This window comes from Penaeus monodon, chromosome 5, assembly GCF_015228065.2.
Source record: "Penaeus monodon isolate SGIC_2016 chromosome 5, NSTDA_Pmon_1, whole genome shotgun sequence".
NCBI classification, from domain to species: domain Eukaryota; kingdom Metazoa; phylum Arthropoda; class Malacostraca; order Decapoda; family Penaeidae; genus Penaeus; species Penaeus monodon.
The window spans coordinates 50,702,845-50,725,344 of NC_051390.1; the positions used below are offsets into that span (position 1 = coordinate 50,702,845).

At 38.7% G+C, this 22,500-nt stretch overlaps 2 protein-coding genes across 9 annotated transcripts in view; one reads left to right on the plus strand and one right to left on the minus strand.

Annotated features, from left to right (window-relative positions):
* LOC119573265 (innexin inx2-like) overlaps positions 1-11,293 on the plus strand; it is a 31,830-nt gene extending 20,537 nt beyond the window's left edge. The window contains exon 4 of the mRNA XM_037920409.1: positions 9,379-11,293. Within this exon, the coding sequence (XP_037776337.1) occupies positions 9,379-9,576 (198 nt within the window). The 3' untranslated portion in view covers positions 9,577-11,293. The remainder of the gene's footprint in view (positions 1-9,378) is intronic.
* Positions 11,294-13,279: 1,986 nt separating this feature from the next.
* LOC119573266 (major facilitator superfamily domain-containing protein 9-like) overlaps positions 13,280-22,500 on the minus strand; it is a 22,897-nt gene continuing 13,676 nt past the window's right edge. For all 8 annotated transcript variants that reach the window (XM_037920412.1, XM_037920414.1, XM_037920415.1 and 5 more), the window contains 4 exons: positions 22,204-22,278; positions 20,452-20,705; positions 18,439-18,672; positions 13,280-15,636 (listed from right to left, as the gene is read on the minus strand). In XM_037920412.1, the coding sequence (XP_037776340.1) occupies positions 15,451-15,636; positions 18,439-18,672; positions 20,452-20,705; positions 22,204-22,278 (749 nt within the window). In that variant the 3' untranslated portion in view covers positions 13,280-15,450. The remainder of the gene's footprint in view (positions 15,637-18,438; positions 18,673-20,451; positions 20,706-22,203; positions 22,279-22,500) is intronic.

A 22,500-nucleotide genomic window follows, 5' to 3' on the forward strand; every position in this document is an offset into this window, starting at 1 on the left:
GTAAATGGAACATGTACAAAGTAGTTGCTTCTTAGGATGATTATTAGCCTGTTGACGTAGGCGTGTGTGGGGGGGGGGGGGTGAGGGAGGGACGGAAGGATAATCATGATTAGGAGGGACGGTATACTTTTTGGTTTTCTTCATTCCCCCTTTTCCCTCCCACTTTTTGTGTTTATACATTTTTTATTATTATTTATTTTTTTTAATATGACCGCTCTCGTCTCTGGTGCTTTTGTTGACGCTGAGTTGCGTGCCTGAATGTCGGCCAGACCAGATTGGCGTCTCCTTTGCTGCCCTTGTTTGGCTCTGTTTGCCTCGTTTGCTTCGTCCTGTTAGTCTCGGGTGCGTGTGTTTGTTTGTTTGTAATTTTGTCTGTGCGAAAAGGTAAGTGTTATTTGTGCTTTGGGAGGGGAAAGTGAGATTTGTTCGAATCCGTTCGAAAGGGGCCTGACTTTCCAAGCAGTTTTATGACCTCTCGAATGGAATGTTTAGTGAGGACCTTTTTTATTTGGGGAGGGAGGGACCGGGGTGTTGGGGACATTCCTAGGCCTATTCGTTAAAGCTGTGGTTGCCTTCATGCCTTGGTTATTATTTTAAAGCTATTTCTTTCTTCCACATCGTTCAAATTCACTTCGGATGTCGTTAAGCTTGTTCATCCCTATTACGCCATTCTGAAAGGAAGGTTTGAGAAAAAAAAAAAAAAAATCGCCACTTTCTATTAATATATTCACATCATATCGCAGTAATAGGCAATCTCTCTCTCTCTCTCTCGCTCTCGGCCGTACCTCGTGACCAGCCGTTGGTGTGGGCCGCGGACTGGGTGAATGTCACCCCGACGGCGCACAAACGGGGCCTGGTTGATGCATTACTACTCGCCAGACCTTGCCTCCTCTGCGTCACCCTTTGGCGGGGATCCCCTTGGCACCAGCATAAGGCGTTTTGCGGCCGAAAGAACATTTGAATTAGATTTTATTTATTTATTTTTTATTATTATTATTTATTTTTTTTTTTTTGGGGGGGAGGTTTTGAGAATTGTTTATTCCCCTTTGTTCCTCAGAGTTCTAGAGAAGAAGCTGCCTTCGAAGGAGGGTTGACAGTTAGCCTGATAAATGGCGGCGGGCGGTAGGGCAGCGAGGGTGCCTGACCCGGTCGCGGTCGGGGTGAAGGCGAGGGAAAGTAAAATGCAGCTCCCTTTGTGCGAGCGCCGAGAGAGAGGTCGGCCAGACTCCCCAACCGCAGCGGGAGGACCAGGGGGCTCTCACATGCTGCTCTGGCCCTCGCTCGACACAGTAACAACACAGTTCTCTGCGCCGCATGACTCACGGCACTGCAGCCTTTGCGCGGGGGTTCTGCAGTTACCAAAAACGGGGATAAGGGAACTGCGAATTGCAATGTACCATTATATAAGCTCCCGTTCTGATTTAAAAGAACAACAACCGCACGGCACGCGGACGGCCGTGTGGCCAGACGCGAAAGATTCCAAGCCCGTGACCACAACAGCGAGGAACCTGTTACACCAGTTGGCATAAAATTAGACACGGCACGAGACAGGGAAGGAAGCAGATTTGCGTCACTCGATTGCATCATTCGCCGTACAAACGACAGCGGGTGACATGAGCAGGTGAATCTAGTACTTTGTCCCGAGCCATTGGATTCTCACTCGGCCCAAGCAAACACGCCGGTAAAAGGCGACTGTGCCTCGGGTTCTTCAGCGTACAATTGCTTGCCTTCAGCGCAACGTACAAACAAACAAGGCAGAACACGAGCTCTACACCTGATCAAAGAAAGCGGCTGGGGCGGAGGGGCGTGGGAGAGAGAGGGAGTTAGGAGGGGGCGGATCCTAAAGCACGCCTCTGAAACCCGCGAGTTCACCGTGGTCACGTCAGCAAAACATCCTCGTCTGGCATGGCTCGACCCATATCTCCATTCTTAACCCTCTCTCAAACGCCTTTATCACATTGTTCCGACCAGAATCCACCTCCACAACTCCAATCCCCAACCTCACCCATCCCCCCCCCTCCCGACTTCCCTAACCCTATCCCCGCCCCTCCCGACTTCCCTACCCCATACCCCGCCCCACCCCCATTCGTCCTCGAGGACAGGGCATCCCAAGGCCAAGACGGCATTGGGGTAAGCTAACTAGACGGACTTATCACCCTCGGAGAAAGCCCACGGTGTTATCCAAGGCGGATCGACGTCTGGGAATTGGATAAGGATGAGAAGGGATTCCAAAATGTAGGTTTTAGGATAAGCCATCGTCTCTTTTAAGAAAAGAGGGCAGATTTTTCCGTTGTTGTAGGGGAGGCTGGATTTTAAGGGAGGATCACACAGAAAAAGGTTGGGTCTCTTAATCGCGGTTTTGGATTTACCAGAAAATAGATGCGTCAGTTCTTTTTTTTTTCTTTTTTTTTTCTTTTTTGCTAGGCTGTCTGGTAGGCCTCGGTGCTAGTCGCGGTGGATGTGGTTAATGATAGCCGATTACAGTGGTAGTGGCAGGGTATGCGGGCATCTGTTGGGCGGCGCCAACCACTGCTCCACTTAGAATTGGTCGTCTGATTGAGCTCGTTGTAGTAATGTCAAACCTCGCGCGCGTTTGGTTGTTTACGCGACACTCAATCTCGCCAGACAGGGATTTTCCTTCTGTGTTCGTAGGTCAGGCCAAATCTCTCATTAAAGTGTTAATTCGAAGTGCGAAGATCGGCCGTTCTGACCCATAGGATGACAGAAGCGGATAAAGAGGAGAGAGACGGAAAAAAAAGAATGAAAACGAGAGGATGGGCGCTGTGTGATTGGTCGAGAGGGTTGTGACGTCACGATGGGGATTATGCGAGCGAGAGCTGTGAGTGGCTGCCTTGTTCCCTCGGCTGTCACATCTCTCGCGCACTACGAAGAAATAAAGAGATAAACACAGTATTCAATTACTTCTCTTTTTACGCTCTACTACCTTATTTAGCTCGAGCAACCAGAGGAGATGAATATACAAGCGCTTATGTCACAGAGACGAGAAGGCATTCGTGATTTTTGTTGAAGATGTTTTGGTCAGTTCAAGATCATGACACCCACGGGCACGAAGGAGGAATTCTGTAATTATAATCAGCATAACGAGTGTTTGTGGTTTCCGCTTTTCATCTCGTTTCCTTTTCTAAATTTTACTTCTCCCCCCCTTCGTAACGTTTTAGTGGAATTTAAATTGATCATAACAGACATAATTAAGGATGAAGAATATGAAATGTCCCCATAGTATAAGGAATTGGATGCCCTTTCTTGGTAAAAAATAAAAAAATAAATAAAAAATAAAAAGACAGTAACTTGAAATGGAAAAACAACCCCATCTAGGAGAAAAAAAAGTGAACTAATTATTTTAATCATACGGCTGTGTTCCCTTTATTAGTGTTAGTAGTACATGTTACTATGTTTAGTACATATGTCACTATATTTGAAATTTTGTTCGACTTGTTTGTAAGAATCCGACCGATCTTGCAAGCCGTTCTTGACATCCGGATCACTCGCATGCTCGCTTAGACACAGCACTGCTGATTGCCACTCTCGCCCCTCTGCTTTGTTCGTAGACCCTCGGTAGTGTAGCCCATATCGTGCTGCTATATCTCTCGTTCCTTTCTCTTGTCTTCTATCCTCGTCCCCTCCCTCCTTTCATCTCTTCCCTCTCCCTCCTTCACTCTCTCTCTCTCACTCCCCCTCCCCCATCTCTCTCTCTCCTCCCTCCCCTACCTCCTCCTCTCTCTCCACCTCCCCCATCCTCTCTCTCTCTCTCCTCTCCTCCCTCCCATCCTCTCTCCCCCTCCCTCCCCCCATCTCTCTCCCCCTCCTCCCTCCCTCCATCCTCTCTCCCCCTCCTCCTCCCCCTCTCTCTCTCTCCTCTCTCCTCTCCCCTCTCTCTCTCCCTCCTCCTCCCTCTCCCTCCCTCCCCCCCCTCCCTCCTCCCTCCCCCCCCACTCTCTCTCTCCCTCCCTCCCTCCCCCCCCCTCTCTCTCTCTCTCTCTCTCCTCTCTCTCTCTCTCTCTCTCTCTCTCTCTCTCTCTCTCTCTCTCTCTCTCTCTCTCTGAGCGTCTTGTCACATCTCCGTGTCAAGTCGCGGCCGGGCTGGGAGGAGGCAGGCAGCTGTAGACGAGGCGAGTGTCACGTTACCAGCCTGTACCACTGCCTCTCTTCTCCCTCGGACTTGGCACTCGGTGAGGGGGGGGGGATGGAGGGGTTAAGCGTGATCTTGGGGGAGAGGCCGAGTGCGAGAGGTCAGTTTTCTCTTCTCAAGTGTTGCCTTAAACTGATGGGATCATCCGCCATGCAGCATCTTCTCTCATCTCCTTGGCACGTGATAGACGGTGTTCGTGTGCATCGGGTCTCCCTGTCCGGTCCTGCTTGGCTAAACATCCTCAGAGACACACGCAGATACACACACATATACACAGAGGTACATAAACAGGGGTAGATTTGCACACAGATAGACACAGAAAATCCTTTGTAGCAGTTTTTTTTTCTACCAGCATGAACTGCCATGAGTAATTCCACAAGAAGCAAATGAATATTCGGAAAATGTGCTGACGTCATGTTACCTTTTAATTGAATTCGTCGGGCTGAAGATGAGCTGAGAGGAGTGGCCACACTATAATCACACACGCACACGTATACTTACACGCACATGCACACGTACATCCACACGCAGACATGGTGTATATGCATAAAGGTTGGACACACACACACACACACACTGGATGTATTCATTAAATCATTCAGATATATATATTTTTTATACCAAAAGGAGTCTGAATTCTAGTTAACGTCCACGCACATAATTATCAACTCTACTCAGTATTATGTCCTGTATTTTTTCCAGGAAAATTTCTGTTGCGTTTTCCCACACCTCGAAATCTTTGAGAAGAGGAAAAATTTGTATTTCCATGAAATGAAGGAAATTCAGTTGTCATTATATCCACAATGAATATAAGGCTTGGTTACCACTAAGAGGAAATTCTCTCCCCCTCTTATCTTCTCTCTCCCTCTCCCTCCCCCCTCCCTCACCCTCTCCCTCTCCCTCTCCCTCTCCCCCCACTTTCTTCCCTTCTCCTATCCTCTTCGTCCCCTCATCCGCTTTCCCTCTGCCTATCTCGGCCCCATCTCCCCTCCCCCCTCCTTCCCTAGTACATTTCTACCCGTGGCTTCCTCTCTACCCACAACGCGTTCATGGTTTTCAGTGTTTGTCTTTGCGATTAGCAGCTGAGGCGAAAGCGATAATGGACTTCGAAATGAATCCGTCATTAAATTGAAAAGTTTAAGAGAACCACGGCGGCTTGAAACACACCTGCGATAGACACCCGTGGACGAGCCGTCTAGCGGGAAGAAAGTGCGGAGGAAGGGAAATGAGGGTGACGCCCGCCCAAGGCTATGTGGCCCATACACGCGCCTGTGAAGACGACGCGTTATGGCCTATAAAGACGTCGCCGTTTATCACGGGGAGGCATATGGGCGGAGGAAATCGGGGTAGAGGAAGGAACGTGGGCGCTGCGATTTGTAGAGCTCCTCGTTGGACAGTGACTGGGTGCTTGTTATTGAAGGGAGAAGGTAAACAAACTGTGAATCCGGGGATCCGGTCCTACAAGAACGGTAGTGTCTGTTACGCTTCTGAGGCGCCATTTTGTGAACGAAGAGTAGCATGTTTCTGTTGTTGTTGTTGTTGTTGTTTTCTCTCTTGATTTGAAGAGCGACCGTCTAGGGTTTTTTTGTGGGACATCATTCATTCTGACAGCATCAGAACTTGCATTTTCATTTACTCCTTCGTTGTATTGCATTGACTTGCAGATTAATGCTCAACGCGTGTCAAGCTAGACGTGATAAACAGATTTATGCAATGCCGAATCCGAAATGAGTTCATACTAACTTGTTCTAGTTTTTTACTTGGGGGGGGAAAAAAGGCAGAAAACCATCCCTCGCAGCTTTAATTAATCGTTGATTTAATCAAGGCCTTTACTCGTCTTCATTTCAGGTAACCATTAAAAACTGCAGTAGTTTTGGGGGCGACCTTCCGTCTACTGTAAATAGCAAAGGTCAGGGAAACCGAGGAGGATGGAGTTGGCCAAGGTCGCGGCCAATCTCTAGGCTGACATTTATGACCACTTCGTGACGCCACGGACAAACTCGACGGGAAACGCGCTGCACTTTCATTCATGTATTTTGTATGAACGTAGAAAATCGTCTCCATTGTTTGGACTCGCATGTTTATTCATCTTGTCACATTTTCCATCGGCTTTGATTTAATTTTCTCTACAGTTTTTGACGTTTGTTGTCTGTCACGGACCTTCCGTTTTGCTCATATCCTATCTGAACTTCCAATTATCTCTACTGCCCCCCCCCCCCCAGCCATCTCTTTATCCCCTCTCCTACCCCTCCCTCTCCCACCGCTCCCCCTCCCTCTCCCACCGCTCCCCCTCCCTCTCCCACCGCTCCCCCTCCCTCTCCCACCGCTCCCCCTCCCCCTTCCTCATCCCACCCCCCTTCCCCTCCTTCTCCCACTCTCCCACCCCTTCCGTATGTCTACCGCGACCAGCGCCAAACTGACACCGGAAGTGACCATGGTTCCGGAGGCGTGTGTCCTGGCGTGGCAGGGAGGAGTTCGGGAGTGAAGTTCGTGTTTTAGAAAATGTATCGGCCTCTCTCTCGACTAGGTAGTGTGATCCTATGTTCATTAAATATTAGCTCGAATACTGTACAAGCTGCAGTTTCAGATGGCATTTCCGTATTCTCCTTTTGTAAAAGGTTTAAATATAGCGGAATTGTGCTCGTCTTGTATAGGCACTTTCACCGCATATATTATTCTTAAAATTGCTAGAGGCAGCCTAAGCCTATGTCCGCCGCCCATCCGCACTTCCGCTCAGGTCTGGGCCGCGCAGTCACTACTCACGCCTCTCTACTTTTATTTCGCCGCCCTCATTATACCTCACTATATCCCTCGCGCCTGTCCACATCCGCACGCAATGTCTATTTGCGAAGCTTTGTAATCTAGCTTTAACTACTTCGACTGTCAACGCGGGAGAGGCCTTCCACATCTTCACGTATATATTCGTCACGCTAGTATGGCTGTTCTAGTGAGCGGTTCTTACACAACGTGAGGCCGGAGGGAGAGGAGAGGGAGAGGGGTTACAAAAGAGCAGACTCGAGAGTAATGTGAAGAACAAACTTGTATCCTTGACGGTGGTACTGCATAAATCGTGGCTTCGATTTCAAGTCTCCAGTCTCAGAAGTTGATGGAAAAACAACTGATGTCTAAAAAATAGATTAAAGTTTAACGAATGACGCATCTTGAGACATGCAATGAGTGACTTACACTTCTCCACATGTTAAACGTGTCGCATGTCTCAATCCCCTTGATCTGCAACTATAAAAAAAATATTAAATAGTGCTGATAAAGTTACACTTGCGAGTCTGTATGGTGTACTCCATTATCTTTGAACTAATTTCACAATTTTGTAAATGATTTTTTAAAATGTATTCCACTATATTCTTAACCTGTGCACAGGGTAAAATGAGGAGTCATTTAAAAATTCTTTGTTGATTTAGAGAATTTTTATATACAAAATAGGGCCATCAGTCCTTTCATTCTTGTTTGGAGTAAACAGGCTTTGTAAGTTGTTGTGCCCCTCCCCCCCGCTCTCTCTCTCTCTCCCTCTTTTCCTCCCCATTGTGTTCCAAGTGTGACCTGACTACGAATCCTTGGTGGGTAAGTGAGGTCACCATGGAGGATGTGTACCGTACTTTCACCTCCTGCTTATCGTGTGAATTTCTTAATCCCAAGGGTTTAGCGTTTACTGTTGCCTTCTGTCCTCCCGTTCGAGAAGTTCAGTACAAGAGGGAAAACGATAATTTTGATAAAGATAGAAAGTTGTCTGATGTAGGCGTGGTTGGTGAACGTCAGTGCTGGGCAGTGACCATGCGGTCTGTTTTATTAGCCTTCACTGATGGCAATGACCTCGTGTCTCCAGTGCAATCACTGCAGCGGTGATCCATGACTGCGAGGCGGACCACGGGTGACTGGCACTTTCCCTTGTGTTGTGATTTACTTGCAAATGTCATTAACTGTTTCCAATTTTCCATTGATTTAGGTTCACTGTAAATTTGTCTGTAGTAAATTCGGGATAAATATATAGTTTTGTTATATATATATAATACTAGTAATCACACAGTTAACGGTTCAAATATAGACTAGGAGGGACTTGCACAGGTACATCAGATAATTCTACCGTGTTATATGTCAGAAGAGCTGCCTCTGCCCAGCCAACAAGCCCGATTTCTTTTCCGTTAGTGACCACGTGACGGCAATCCCACGGGTAGTGTTACCAACTCTATCCCTCCCCTTTCAGGATGTTATCGAACACCCTTGCCTTCTGGTGTTTACGGTTTACAGTTTGCGTTCACCCTGTTCTCTCCGTGTGATCTGTAAATTGGTCGCTGTAGACAGGTGGTCGAGTTTCATGATCCGTAACAGTAAGGTTGATTGCGCAGTCACTGCAAATACTTTTCCTTTCTGCTCCGGTTGGTGTGATACCCTTGCTATCGTAGCAGTACTCAGCTTCCCGTTCTAAACGTACAATAACCGCCTCTAGGTCTGCCATATATCAGTACAATTAAGAATAGGATTAAAAGGTAATTAGTTTCCTTGTAGTATTCCACGTCAAAAGGCAACTCGCCGGGAGAAACCTAGTTAGTGTGTGTGGTATGGTCACTGGCCGAATAGTGGCTTTTGAAGGGGACATGTATGGGCGCGTGTCGTCTGGCGTGCGGTTATCCTTCCTATTATGTGGTTTCAGAGGGGAAGAAGACTGTGTTGCATGCAATTTGATACAACCTTTCGGGTACTTGTTGCAGCAATGTTGGGTCGCTGGCGTGAGGAAATGGGCTCGACGCGGATTTCACTTTAGAGCGAAATCCTCTGAATCACATTAACGTTGAAAGACTAAAAATATATTTGAGGACTTTCGGGAAATTTCATGTTCATAAGAGCGATGTCGCTAGTCAAGAATTCGTGTGACAATGCAGATGAGGGAGGTACTAGTGCAGATGGAGTTCAAATCTTGAAATAGGGGGGAAAAAGCACGGAAAGTAGGCGTCCATGACACGGTGCCCGCCCGCTTAGCTTTCTCTCCGACTATGGGTTAAAATCAGTTTTCCTTCTGATAACAAAAATATTGTGTTACCGTTACTGAAAAATGAAAATGCATCATAAATAGGATTTTCGTATTGACCTGCTAAACGGTTTCCTTCCAGTTACCGTTTACTTGCAGACATACTTTTTATTGGCCTTTTTCATAGCTGACATTAGTTTCATTGTGACAGATTGTTTCATCTTTAATTTTTTTTCTCTCCTTACAGGTTCGTGGTCGTTGGGCAGGCCGACCAAACCTGGACTTAGTGGCAAAGAAGTGCAATTTAGGCGACTGGTTCTTGATATACCACCTCGGGCGCAACATGGAGCCCATGGTGTATGGCGAGTTCTTGAAAGAGTTTGCCAAGGAGTTGGAAAATTCAGTCTCGACGCTGGAACGCAAGCCAATGCTAGTTGGTAGTTAATAGGAAGCTTGCGGTTACTTCTTTTTTTTGTTATTAAGAGTTTGTGATTGTAAACTCGAGCCATTCAGTGTCAATTTAAGTGTATTAGTTTATGTCGTAAGTTTTAAGAAGATTAGAAAAAAGGGAATCGATCTTTAGTTTTTTTTATATAGTTCTTGTAAAGATGAAATTAATGATAGTGAATTTATTTTTAAATGGATAAAAATTCACCGACACATGACTCCTTTGTACGAGCATGTGAAGTTGCAAATTTGATAAAAATAGTTGATGAAAGAAGCATTAGGTGTTATATTTTTTTACAAGGAAGAATTGTAGGTGGTGATGATGTAGACAATCAGTCCAATACTGTTATCTGGAGTGAGTGAACCTCTGACAGGGGCTGGCTCACCTGATCTAGCTGTTACACTATGTACATAACCATGTGCCATGCAGTTGTGTGAAGTATGTGATGAAATTAAGTTGAGAATTGTATTGTGAATGGAGTTGCATTGACGGTAATGCTTGGTACAGTGTTGAAAAGGATGATTGTTCTCATTGTAGAACTAGGACTCAAAATCTGTCATAAGCATCAACTACATATAGTAGATAAGTTGTCAAATGATTGTATTCCTACTTTGACAAGTCATTTCATTATGGCTTTGATGAGCATATTGTTACTGTATATTTTTGTAGTGCATTCTGATTAATTTATCTTTTAAAGATAGTTGCCTTCTTTGGGCAGTAGAGATGTACGACAGGAGCATGAGTCATTTCTTGGATCTCTAAATAATCATGATAAGTACATTGATCAAAGTTAAAGAATGAATAGAAAATTTAACAAATACTGCCGAAGAAGTAACTTGAACGACAATAGTAGGGAATAAGCTTGATTGTAGATTCTTAGAAGCATGTGCTACTGCTCTCTAGCTGATATTGTCCAGAGATGCAAATAAGGCATGGATGTGCCATGGCGTGACTGGAGGATGTGATTAATGCTATACAAATTCACTTTGTGATAAACAGTAAGAAGGTATTGTATAATGTAATTACTGTTATTCTTTTTATTTTCTCAACAAGAGCACTATGAAAGACACGTTTAGAGATTTTCATTTTAGGCCTTAAAGCAAGATGTCATGTTTGTTATTAGCTGACATTGCCATTAAAAAGAAGTGCCTTAAAAAGAAATTGCTCAATGTGTGATGGCTAATTTTAAAGGAAAGATGCACATAATTTTGTGCTTTATCTGGAACAAGCAATGGATGATTTGTAATTTCTGTAATTGTAAGGATTTTATGAAATATTTATAAAAGAATTTAGTTTTATTATTTAGAACCTATAATTATTCTACTATGCTTAACAAACTAAAAGTATCAGTGGTCACTTCTTATCAGTTTTGACTTTATTTCTAGCAATAATTTTGGTGGTTCCTATTTCAATGTATTTGTATTTTTACTCAAAACTGGACGAGTTTATATATTTCATTATGATGGAAACTGTTGCCACAAAAAAAAAAAAAAGTTTTGCAGGGAGGCACAGTTGTATTTTTCAACCACTTCCAGTAAGTGTAAATATGTAGGAGAGAAGAGAAGTAAAAGTATTGATTATTTAACCCTTACATATTGCAGGTGTATCACAAAACTACATTGGTGAATAAAAATGCAGTTGGCCAAAACGATGACATAGGACTGCAGTCTTGCAAAATTTTGTAATTCTGGGATGAATAAAGATATTCAGCACACAGTATTTTTATACTAACCTTTACTTTATATTGAGTTGGTGTTTAACTGAAAGAACACAAGTAATAAAATTTTAATTTCTCTGTATAAATCTTTCACATTACATAAAAATATGGAGAAATGCCATTCTGTGATAGTTCTCATGACAATTTTCAGCATTCTTCAATCATTTGAATGAATGCTGATTTACCATTTCACATAACAGTAAATCATTTAAAAATCAGTGAGAATGCATTACTATACACTTGAAGTTTAAAATATTCATTGACAAACAAAAAATCTCCCTTCGCTTTTTTTTTATTTATACATATCACTGTAGACTTAACCAAATGAAAGATTTTTTTTTTTTTTTTTTTTTTTCCCCTTCTGCTATCAAAGTATGCTTGACTGATCATTTATCATAACTTACTTGTGACAGTATTTAGCTTTGTAATTTCCATTCATGGGCATCTACATAAAATTATAAGCACCAGATTCATCATCAGAATTACCTCACCTAAAAAAATAGATCCAAGGTACTACTAGCACCAGTGTAAAATCATAACTAAATAGAAAAAGTAATAAAATGTAATACATTCCATCTGAGCAACTTTTCTGGGTTGCAAACTTCGAGATTCTCTAATTTTTCTTCAAGCAAATACATTTTCTTGTGCAATAATTCATCTTGTTTGAAAGGGACAACTAGGAATAACTTTAAATGTACACTGCAGAATATCTCGTATAATTCTTTTTTGTGTGAAATTAATAATCATTCTACTAGTACAATATCTGAAATGTGATAATTACTTCCATACACTTATTTACACCATAAAAGGTATCCTAAGGAAAAAGGAAGAGTGACCATGATTCTTTGTGGGTGGAGGATTGTGACATAGGTCTCATTAGTTTCCTGAAAGATACTAACATTTTTAATACTTATGCATAATATTTGTAATATTTTGATAATTGAAAATTTTCGGATGCATCAACATCTGAGGCCACTAGTGCCATATTCAGAATATAGTGATAGCTTGAGGCTTCGTGGCAAAATCTCCCAGGTAAGGAAGTGTTATATGACATCGAAGGTCATAAGGCGCTACGGTAAAGTGGAGCAGTGGAAAGCGTTAGGAATGAGTAAATGATTAGGGTTAAAGTTATAAGTTGAACAGTAGTAGAGGGTAGTATGTTAATGAAGAGGGTAAAGATGGAGAGCTGATGGGGTACAGTAGTATGAGGTAAGTGTTGTTAGAAGGGGAAGGAGTTAAGGGAGTAAGGAACATTATGATCAGTATTGTAGCAAAAATGAGTTTAACAATAAGGTTAAGTGGACAGAACAAAAGGATGAAGAAAAGGAGAAGAAATGACCAAGCAAAATTAGTTGAGGCGAGGGCAAGTGATTGGGGAGGGGGGGTTAATGTAATAATTATATATAAATATATATTAGAGCATATTTATGCTCTGACTTTTATATATATTATATATATAATATATTATATAATATATATATATATATATATTTATATTATATATATATTAATATATATATATATAATATATATATATATATATATATATATATATATATAATATATAATATAAATATATATATATATTATATATATATATATAATAATTATATATATATATATATATATATATATTATTAATTATTTATATATAATTATATATATTAATATATATATATATAAAATATATATATATTTTTTTTTTTTTTTTTTTTTTTTTTTTTTTATAAGACCTTATTTATTCAGATTTTTAAACATTAATATTTTAACATCTTAACCCCACAATGTATTTGCCACTACTGATCCCAGCTATTGATGCAGTAGATAATTTTAAATAATCAATCAAATTTGGTAAGTTGCCTTATTTGTCTCACAGAATACTTTGATCAGTACTGGTGTTAAATAGAACAGGCAATTAACAGAGGAGTCTCCTGTCTGTCTTGATGCTGATCGCAAAGTAAGAAATGTTGACAAAAAATAAAAAAAAATCATCATTATTATTTGACATTTGTTCTTCCTCCAATGGCTTTTACTTATATGAACTTACAAGATCCCTGCACTGATATTGTACTATCCCCCTACCACCATAGAAGGCTGTGATTATCCACCTCTCCTGTGCTTGGAAACACTAACAGTGACTTCAGTAATTTGCAAAGGCCTCACAACCCATAGTCACCCAAAGCTTCTTGTAATATGAACCATCCACATAAAGTACAAGCAAAGCTTTTATTACCATAATGATAAAAAGTGGATTCAAATAAATTACTTCAAAAACATGTAGATGTAAATGCATCTTAATACTTTGAGTGGTTGACATAATACCTAATGCTGTGTTCAAGACTCAAGATGTTTTTACCATTCAAAATCCCAATTTTAGCATCCAGGACAAGTTATTCATCTCATCCATCTCACCCACCTTTACCGCCAGGAGAGTACGATGAGATGATGTCACAATAGCATTTGTATACAAGCAATGATAATTGCATGCACTATCAACAACATTAGACATTAGTAGTTACCAGTAACTTTATTGTTGGCCCTTTATTGCTGTTATCAAAGGTTATTTTTGTTCTGTCAGTTGCAGATACAATAACTCACTGTCCTGCTAGTCCTGACAAGTCTGGCCAAGCAAGACAAGCAGCTCTGAATGAAACCTTGATACCCAATTGCAGAAAAACAATCATATGGTATGACTCACAATATTTTATACCAATAGAAAATACCACTTGGATAATAATAGCATCTCTTCTGCCCTGCTGGCAGAGCATGTCTATTTCTAAAATAATATCAACCTCCCCACTTAATAGTGATCTTTTTCTTTAAATCTGACCCATCTGAACATATTGCAACCTATATGTTCACAAGACCCCATTCAGACACACTTTAGATCTTGCCATTCAGGATTCTTCTAAATCAGAATATAATTTCTGTTAACATATTATTGGAAAACTTAAAATTCTTTCAGTCAGTATTTTAATTTTTCCAACTGGTGAGAAATTATAGAACTAACTATGTCTTACAAAAAGCTTTTTCAGTGACTAGAAAAAAATAGTTACAAATGGATGTTATTTAACAGGATCTGTGGAAGGGATTATACTTAAATTTCCCATTATGTATATGGCATAGATTTTTCAGCATAAATACATAAGCACATACATATATAAGTGCAGTCTATACTATTTAATTATTTAATGCCCAAAAATTATCAACTGAAAAGCAAGTATAAAACTGTACATTCAGTCTCAAAACAATATTCCACTGGCCATAAAATTTGACATTAGAAACTTAGTATGCCTGATAAATTTATCTACTGTTTAAACACAACAATACTTCAAGCTTCTAAAACTAAGAGTAATAAAATATTTACCTGAGTTAATATAATAAAGTATCCACTGAGTGGAACATAATTCTTGTTCAGTAGTGTATCTGGACTGTAAAAGTTTGTAACCTAAAGGCTTGTCATAGGAAAAAACTTGTGCAAGCAATAGCTCTCATGTAAACCAGTCTTCTCAGCTGCCTATTACAGAACTTGAAATTTATCAGGTTACAATATTTATCATAGAATATAATGTATACAAAACACTCTTCCGTGTTGGTACAATGGAAGAAATACCAACAATACAAAAACTGGATTTATTGAAAATGAGACTACAGTTTCAAAACCCACCTGGATTCCATCCTCAGGTCTGGGATCCAGGTGAATTTCGAAACTGTAGTCTCATTTTCAATAAATCTAGTTTTTGTATTGTGGGTTTTTCTTCCATAGAATATAATGCATATCCAGTCAGGAAAAAGTAGCATATATTGTTGTAAATATCAATCTTGAATAACATACTTTGAAATTTATACAAACAGTAAAAAAAAAAAATAGTAAATTAACTTTTAAAAAATTTAAGCACCATAAAAATATTTCAACAAATTTTATATGATCAACAAATACCTATTTAAGAGCAAAACTCTTCATTTTGATGTTCCTTACCATCCAAAAATTTACCTTACAAACATTACTAATAATATCTGGATTGCGTCCTGTACAGAATATCAACCTTCACACAAAGGATACTGGTGTCCCATCCACATAGAAACACACTTCCCACATGTAACATTAAAATATCATAATAAAAAAATAACAACTGCTAAAACAAAACAGCCAGTTACTCCACTTTGGACTTCTGCCTATATGAAATGATTCCTGCAAGTGCTGCCCCGACTCCAGCAGAAAGAGTGCCTGTCATTCCTGGACCATATATGCTAATCTCTTGAGTAAGACCTGCTATCAAAGGGGTGATCATACGTGCTACTGAGGCTATGCTTTGGCCAAAACCGGTCACTGATCCCACCTGTCAAGAGAGAGAAAAAAAAAAGACTATTAAAAACTTGTAAATCTTAGCCAAAGCAAATACTATAACAAATGAATTTTTTTCATGTACCATCAAGACTTACAATCATTATTTTTAATGTAAATTAAACACTGCCACACTTAATAATAAACATGACTAGATGAAAACAAGCATGATTACAGGAAGACATTGAAAATTTTCAGAATTTTTCAATGGTTGAATATTATACAGTATTAAAGAACACCAGATTTTATAATACCTATGATAGTTAAAAAACAAAAATAACAAAATCATGGCTGAAGAGAAAATATTCCAAATATCTTTGAAGAGTACTCCTTTGCCATAAAGTTCATATAACAAGAGATACATATAAATTCTCTATGCTTTTACTTCTTATTAACTTAAACGGATTAATGTATTGGACCCGAAACAGAGTACAAGCACTGACATTTTCTCTGTAAACAAAGAGAATATTATCTCTGATGTAGAGCATTATTAATGAGAAGATACTAAATGCCAGAGCCCCTGCTTACTGTAAAGTCAAATATTTTTTAATGAAATACAGGCTAGCTGAAGTTTAGAAGTTTTTTTTTTCTGAAAATTTGCTTCTTAAAATTCATAAAATTAAATTAAAGGAAATAAATTTGATGTACATGTACATCAAAGAATTTCACAAAATACATTTCACTGAAGAAGAATTTATGCTAAAAGTGCAAATCCCTTCATTGTCACATTCTTATAAGCTGTATGCCACTGTTATATACTAGTCATCAAAATGTCTATTGTGAACATCTAATTTTAGTTTACATCAACACCATTAACCCTTTCCCAACGGGTAGTATTCATAGTGGCCCGGGCCTCGCTGCCGGGTGCTTATATCGTCACCCTAGCATGTGCGACCGCTCATGCCCAATACCAGCATCCCTTGCCTTTTCTTCGTAATACTAAAGCCTATGTTGTATTTTCAATATTATTATTTTCTAAGGTCTCTATTTGCCATATTTCCTGATAAATCAATAAATACGTGATTTTTTGTTTTTCTTCAAAAATACATATTGGTATTTTCACATGGTTTTACATCATCACTTCGTGAATACTATATAATATCTCTGGCCAATCTAGTCGATTACCGACATAATTTTTTTTACATTGACCTCGGAAGCCAGAGAAGCCTTTATGAAATGCATAGTATAGGAAAAATGAGAAAAAGTGTTAAAAACTACTTCATCACATTTTCAGTGGCAAAAAAATATTATTTTGCCGTAATTGTAGCAAAAAAAACTCATGGCATGGTCATACATACACCATGGCATGTACGTACATGCCCCCGGCAGATAGTCCAGGCATGCCATGGCATGTACGTACATGCCACCTGTCGGGAAAGGGTTAAACCCTACTATCCAGATGATGTGACCAACACATCATGAAAAAATCTAATTTGAGGGACAGGCGATGGGAACATCCCGTCATGAGAATTTGGGTTTGATGGCTTGAGTGATATTAATGACTCGCCAAGAGTGCACAAAGCTCTTGAGAGTTGATGAGACTCAATGAGTATTTAGGATGGGGCTCTTGTGTTATTTCCATTGATAAACATAGTAAGAATGTACCATCCATTAGCCATGACTGGAAGAGTACAAGCTCCAGGGGGACAATATTTCTAATGATCAGGATTCTATTCCTGCCCCCCATGACTGGTGCAGCAGTTCATATTACAGGAAACTGAATATTATAAAAAAAAAAGACAAATAACAAAATGTTACTCATTATCATTGTTGAACTAAATTATGACCTACCTGGAGATCTGATGTGCAGTCTATTACCATATGGATACAGATATCAAATGACAAATATAGACATTAGAAAATAACAAAAAAGTGAAAAATGCTTATACAGAAAAAAAGATAAGATTGCAAATCGGAGGCAAGGAGTCTTGACACATGTGTCTGGCTTACAAGCCATCACCCAATAGAGCAGCCGTTCAAGTAAGCCTAATGGCCAGATTTTGGCCAAGTGTGGGCAGAGATGCATCTGGATCCAAGGGGTTAATAGTTAAATTGGTTTAAGCAAATAACTGCTTACAAGTTAGGCTTAATGTTTATAAAGAAGTCTGAGTACAATGCCATAAGTTTCTAAATATTTTAGAATACCAATGCTTTTTTATCAGATTTTTGCCCCTTTGCTGACAAAGTAAATTATCTCACAGCTTGGGGTTCCTAGAATGCAACTTTAGTGGAATGGGTTTATATTTGCCTGCATCTATAACACTCCTCACCAATCAGAACAAGTAAGGCAGTGACAGGAGTAGTGGCATTACTTCTGGCTGCCAGTCAGAGTTAGATATTTAGTGAAGCCAGCACATGCTTCTGAATGGATTTCTGACTAAGCTCCCATGAATGGATGAAAATAGTGTACTTCAGATGCATAAATGCCAATGTTCAACTACACCCCCTCTTCTGGGGGTTGTGCCCTCGTCCCTTTAAACACTTAACAGTGGATGATGTTGATGTTTTGAGCCAAAATAATATTTCACTAGTGTTTTTTGATGATTGTAGTATATAAATCTGTCTTGAAAATCGAGACTTTTTTTAAAGTTATGGAAGTATGCCCTCTCTAAAATATCACTAATTACGATAATGTACTTAAATACATCCTCCAAAAAAAAATGGTAATAATATTAAAGATATGACTTCATCTTCTCTTAACATATTGATTAATAACTATTCAGTTCAACTCAATTTCAGTCATAAGAGGAAATGAGTTACATAATTTTCGATAACAAAAATGGAAAAGGTCACGTACCTTGTCAGGCTCACATCTCCCTATGGTGATGGCTGAGCTGCTGACTCTTATCACAGCAGAGCTAACGCACAGAGGTATGAGACACGCTAGCAGTAATGTTAAAGATGGTGCTAAAGTTAGCCCTAGCAGAGCTAGTGTAAGAAGAACCGAGCTGTGGAAAAGTTCACGCTGAGAGTCCTGGTAGATTTTGGATACCTTGCCTGTAAAGAATCCTGCTACAGCACTGATGATGCCCTGTTAAAGAAAAGAAAAAAAATAATTAGTTGTAGATCTATACAAAACTTTATCAATACATAATCACAGCTACTTACCTTGGCCTTTTTGTCACTTTAGCAGAAGAAAAAATGTTAATTATGATAAGTACAAATTCATGCCAGTTCAAAACTTGATACTTCAACAGTCTTTCAAAAATTATAACTGCAACAATGAATCTGAACTGTTCAAGTATAAGAAAAACAAATTTGTGTATGCTTTTGAATATCTATCAACCTTTGTCCTAATCTCAGTTGTTATTTTGACCCCAGTTGTTCATATCTACTCTTTTCTCTTCTTAACTCTTACAATCCAGATGACGTGATCATCACATCATTAAAAAAACAGGGAGAGGTTTGAGGGACAGGTGATGTGAACATACTATCATGGAGAAATGTGGCTGTTGGCCAGGGTGACATGAACATACTGTGATTAGAGTCAGTAGGCATTTAGAAAGTGACTTTTGCATTATTCCCATCTGTAAATGAGTGCAATGTACTATACATGAGCCATGACCTGAAGAGCACCGGCTCCAGGATACTATTTCTGGCTGCTGTGACCAGTAGGTGAGGTTGTATTACAGAAAATGAATTAAAGAAAAAAAAAGAAAGAAAGAAAGAAAAAAAAAGACAAATATAGACATTGGAAAATGGCAAAAAAAAAAGAAAGAAAAAAGAGAGATAACATTGTAATGGGGAGGCAAAGAGTTTTGACACTGCCAATGAGTGTTCACATATGTGCCTGGTCTATATACTACACACTAGTGAGTGGCCATTCAAGTAAGCCTAATCCTAGATTTTGGGCCACGTGCAAATAGGGAAGCATCTGGATCCAAGGGGTTAATTTTTACTTTTATAATGTTCATTCTATATCCATGACAAGTAATTTCACACAAGTATATCATACTGAAAAACAAAAATACCAAGATCTTGTTCAACCGAGTACTAGATCTAATAATTTAAAACCAATGTAAAATCATACAAATATTGTGTGAAGTCATAAGTATAAGACAGTATCATATCTAACTTACCAAAAGGAAGAAATGGATCATTTCAAAACCAATGAGTGTCAATGGTTGAGGGGATATTGCATTGGTTCTATATTATATACAGAATAAATTAACAGGTACCTAGGCCTCTAAAACAGCTTCTTAGACTTAACAGCTTAAAAATAATATGCTTGTTTACTGATAATACTACATGTGTGTCTGCAAAACCCTGCAGGTTTTCCAATAGTTCAACATATTAACCCCACACTAACAAGATGAAGGTAACCACATAACAGCCCATTCAAACATATTTTCAGGAAATCTATATTTTTAGGAAATTATTACCTAAAACTAGTTGGTAATGATTGCAAATGACAAAAAATGTATCCAATGACATTGTATAGTGATTGGACAAGTTGTAGATAAGTGAAGGCTGTGTATTAAATATCATAGGACCCATCAAGAGGGGTTAATTAATAAAAATATGTTTTTCCACCTTACAGTCATTAGACACAAACCAATTAGATCATAAATACAAGAAAATCTATTCAAAAGGGGTATAAAATAACAATCAAAATGGGAAATATCACATTAATGTTACAACACGCAAATATACAGAATGTATAGAGAGCATTTATCAACCTGCATACAGTCAATGTCACAATCAACACCATTGCTACCAGTGCAATATATACATTCAAATATCAATGAAAAGTATAAACCATTACAAAAAGACTCATCCAAATACACGTCACTCATCAGTTAAGTCTCACCTGGAAAGATATAAGGTAGCCTATAACCTTAGGACTAGCTCCAAAATTCTGATCGATCAAAAGGGAAAAGTTTGATCTGTACACCAAGGACGAGAAGCTGAGGAAAAATCGCACAAGGAAAATATCTCCAAACACTTTCCAGTCGATGTCTTTCATAAATGAGAAAGCCTGGAGGACTGTTTCGCCTTCTGATATGCCCTTAGATGACCGTGAGTGAGCTGGCTCAACGTTCGGGACAAACAACCAACACAATGCTGAAACACAAAAAAGAACAATGTACAAACGTATATGAAAATATAAATGAACAAATTCCTCTTCAAATAAGTTCACAATTTTTGGATATACAGATGAGGCAAGCAATAGAAATATTTCATATTTGTAAATTTACACAATGACATGTTACTGAACAACTAATTTTTTTTTCTTTTCTTTTTTTAGTTATAGATGTCGCAAAGACTTCTTCTCAAGGGTCAAGAGTGGAACATGCAAAGGCTTTGAGTTTCATTCACTTGACTAAGTGACTTGATAATGAATGTCTCAGTCAACAATATGGATCATCATCGTGCGACATGACTCCATTGAAATAAAAGCCGATGACAATGAATAACCATCATTTTACAGATTGGACTCTATTGTAACAGAACTTGAAAAAATCTAGAATGTCAAAATCTTCTTTAAATCATTTATATTAATTTCTTGTGATGGTATACTTTCTCTTTACCAACCTGCTTACTGTAAGATTGTCATCTCACGATATAGATAACATTTGCATGTTGAATAACTAAAACATTCATCAACATAGCACAAAAAAATACATAAAAATTTAAATATGCAAATATTTTACCCATACAAATGACATTATGGATGTATTCTATTATCAAAATACAATGGCACAGCTCTTATTCCATGTCCATCGCAATTTTAGATTATGAATTTTGTTTGCGAACAGAGCGCCTCACGAGACCATAGTAACCAAGAAATCAATTAAAACTATCTTTCTCACCTATTCCCCTTTTTTTTTTATTTCCAGATTTTTTCTATTTATGGTTATTAATATTTTAACAACATTATGATATTCATAATTTCAATAATAACAATAACAGTACTGATGTTACTATCATTAGAAAGAAAGAAAGAAAAAAAGATCAAGGGATGAGGAAATCAGGTGAGGTGGATGCTAATTAATAGTAAGAAGAAGGAAAGGTAGAAGAAACGTACATGTATGTAAATATATGTAGTTACAGTTTACATCACATTCACCATATGATCATGCTGTTCAAGAAAATAAGATATAAAAATGAAATACATGTAAACAGCATCATGGACAGAATATAATTTTTTTGCTGGTCTCAAGAATTAAGACTGTAATTATATATATTTATATCTATACCTATCTATCTATCTACATACTTCTTTTATATTAATTATCATTGTTATAGTTATTACTGTTATTATCATTAGTTCCATGTGATTTGTCTCAATACTTTTACCTTTTATTGGCTTCATAAACTGCTTTCACAACATAACATAAATCTGAGTTTGACTTATTTTTCAATAATTGACAATTCACTTCTTTTCAACAAATAAATGAATAAAAACAAGAAAATAACACACATAAAATAACATAAATCAATACCAAACAAACCAACTAAGACAAAACAGAAATTCAACAAATACACATAAAAAAATAAATGAATTAATAAAGTCTGTCTCTGCTTTTGCAATACCTAATGGCTATGAAATTCCACTTACCAAAGTCCAGGATAAAGAACAATGCACCAATATTACAGACAAGGGTAAATCCATTCTCAAGTTCTGAGAGGTGACCTGGAGGTAAAATAAAAAATATAATCAGTATCAAGGCCATCTTAAGTGATCTCTTACACCGATGGTACTTGTCAGTGTTATTGCACAAATGGTAAACCATTCCTGACATTTCCATTTCTATACGAGAGAAAATAAGGTTACATAAGTATATATACCCAAAGATAATGAAATATGAAGATGAATAGATTTCTTTCTCAATTTTGGACATTTTGCAAACACGCG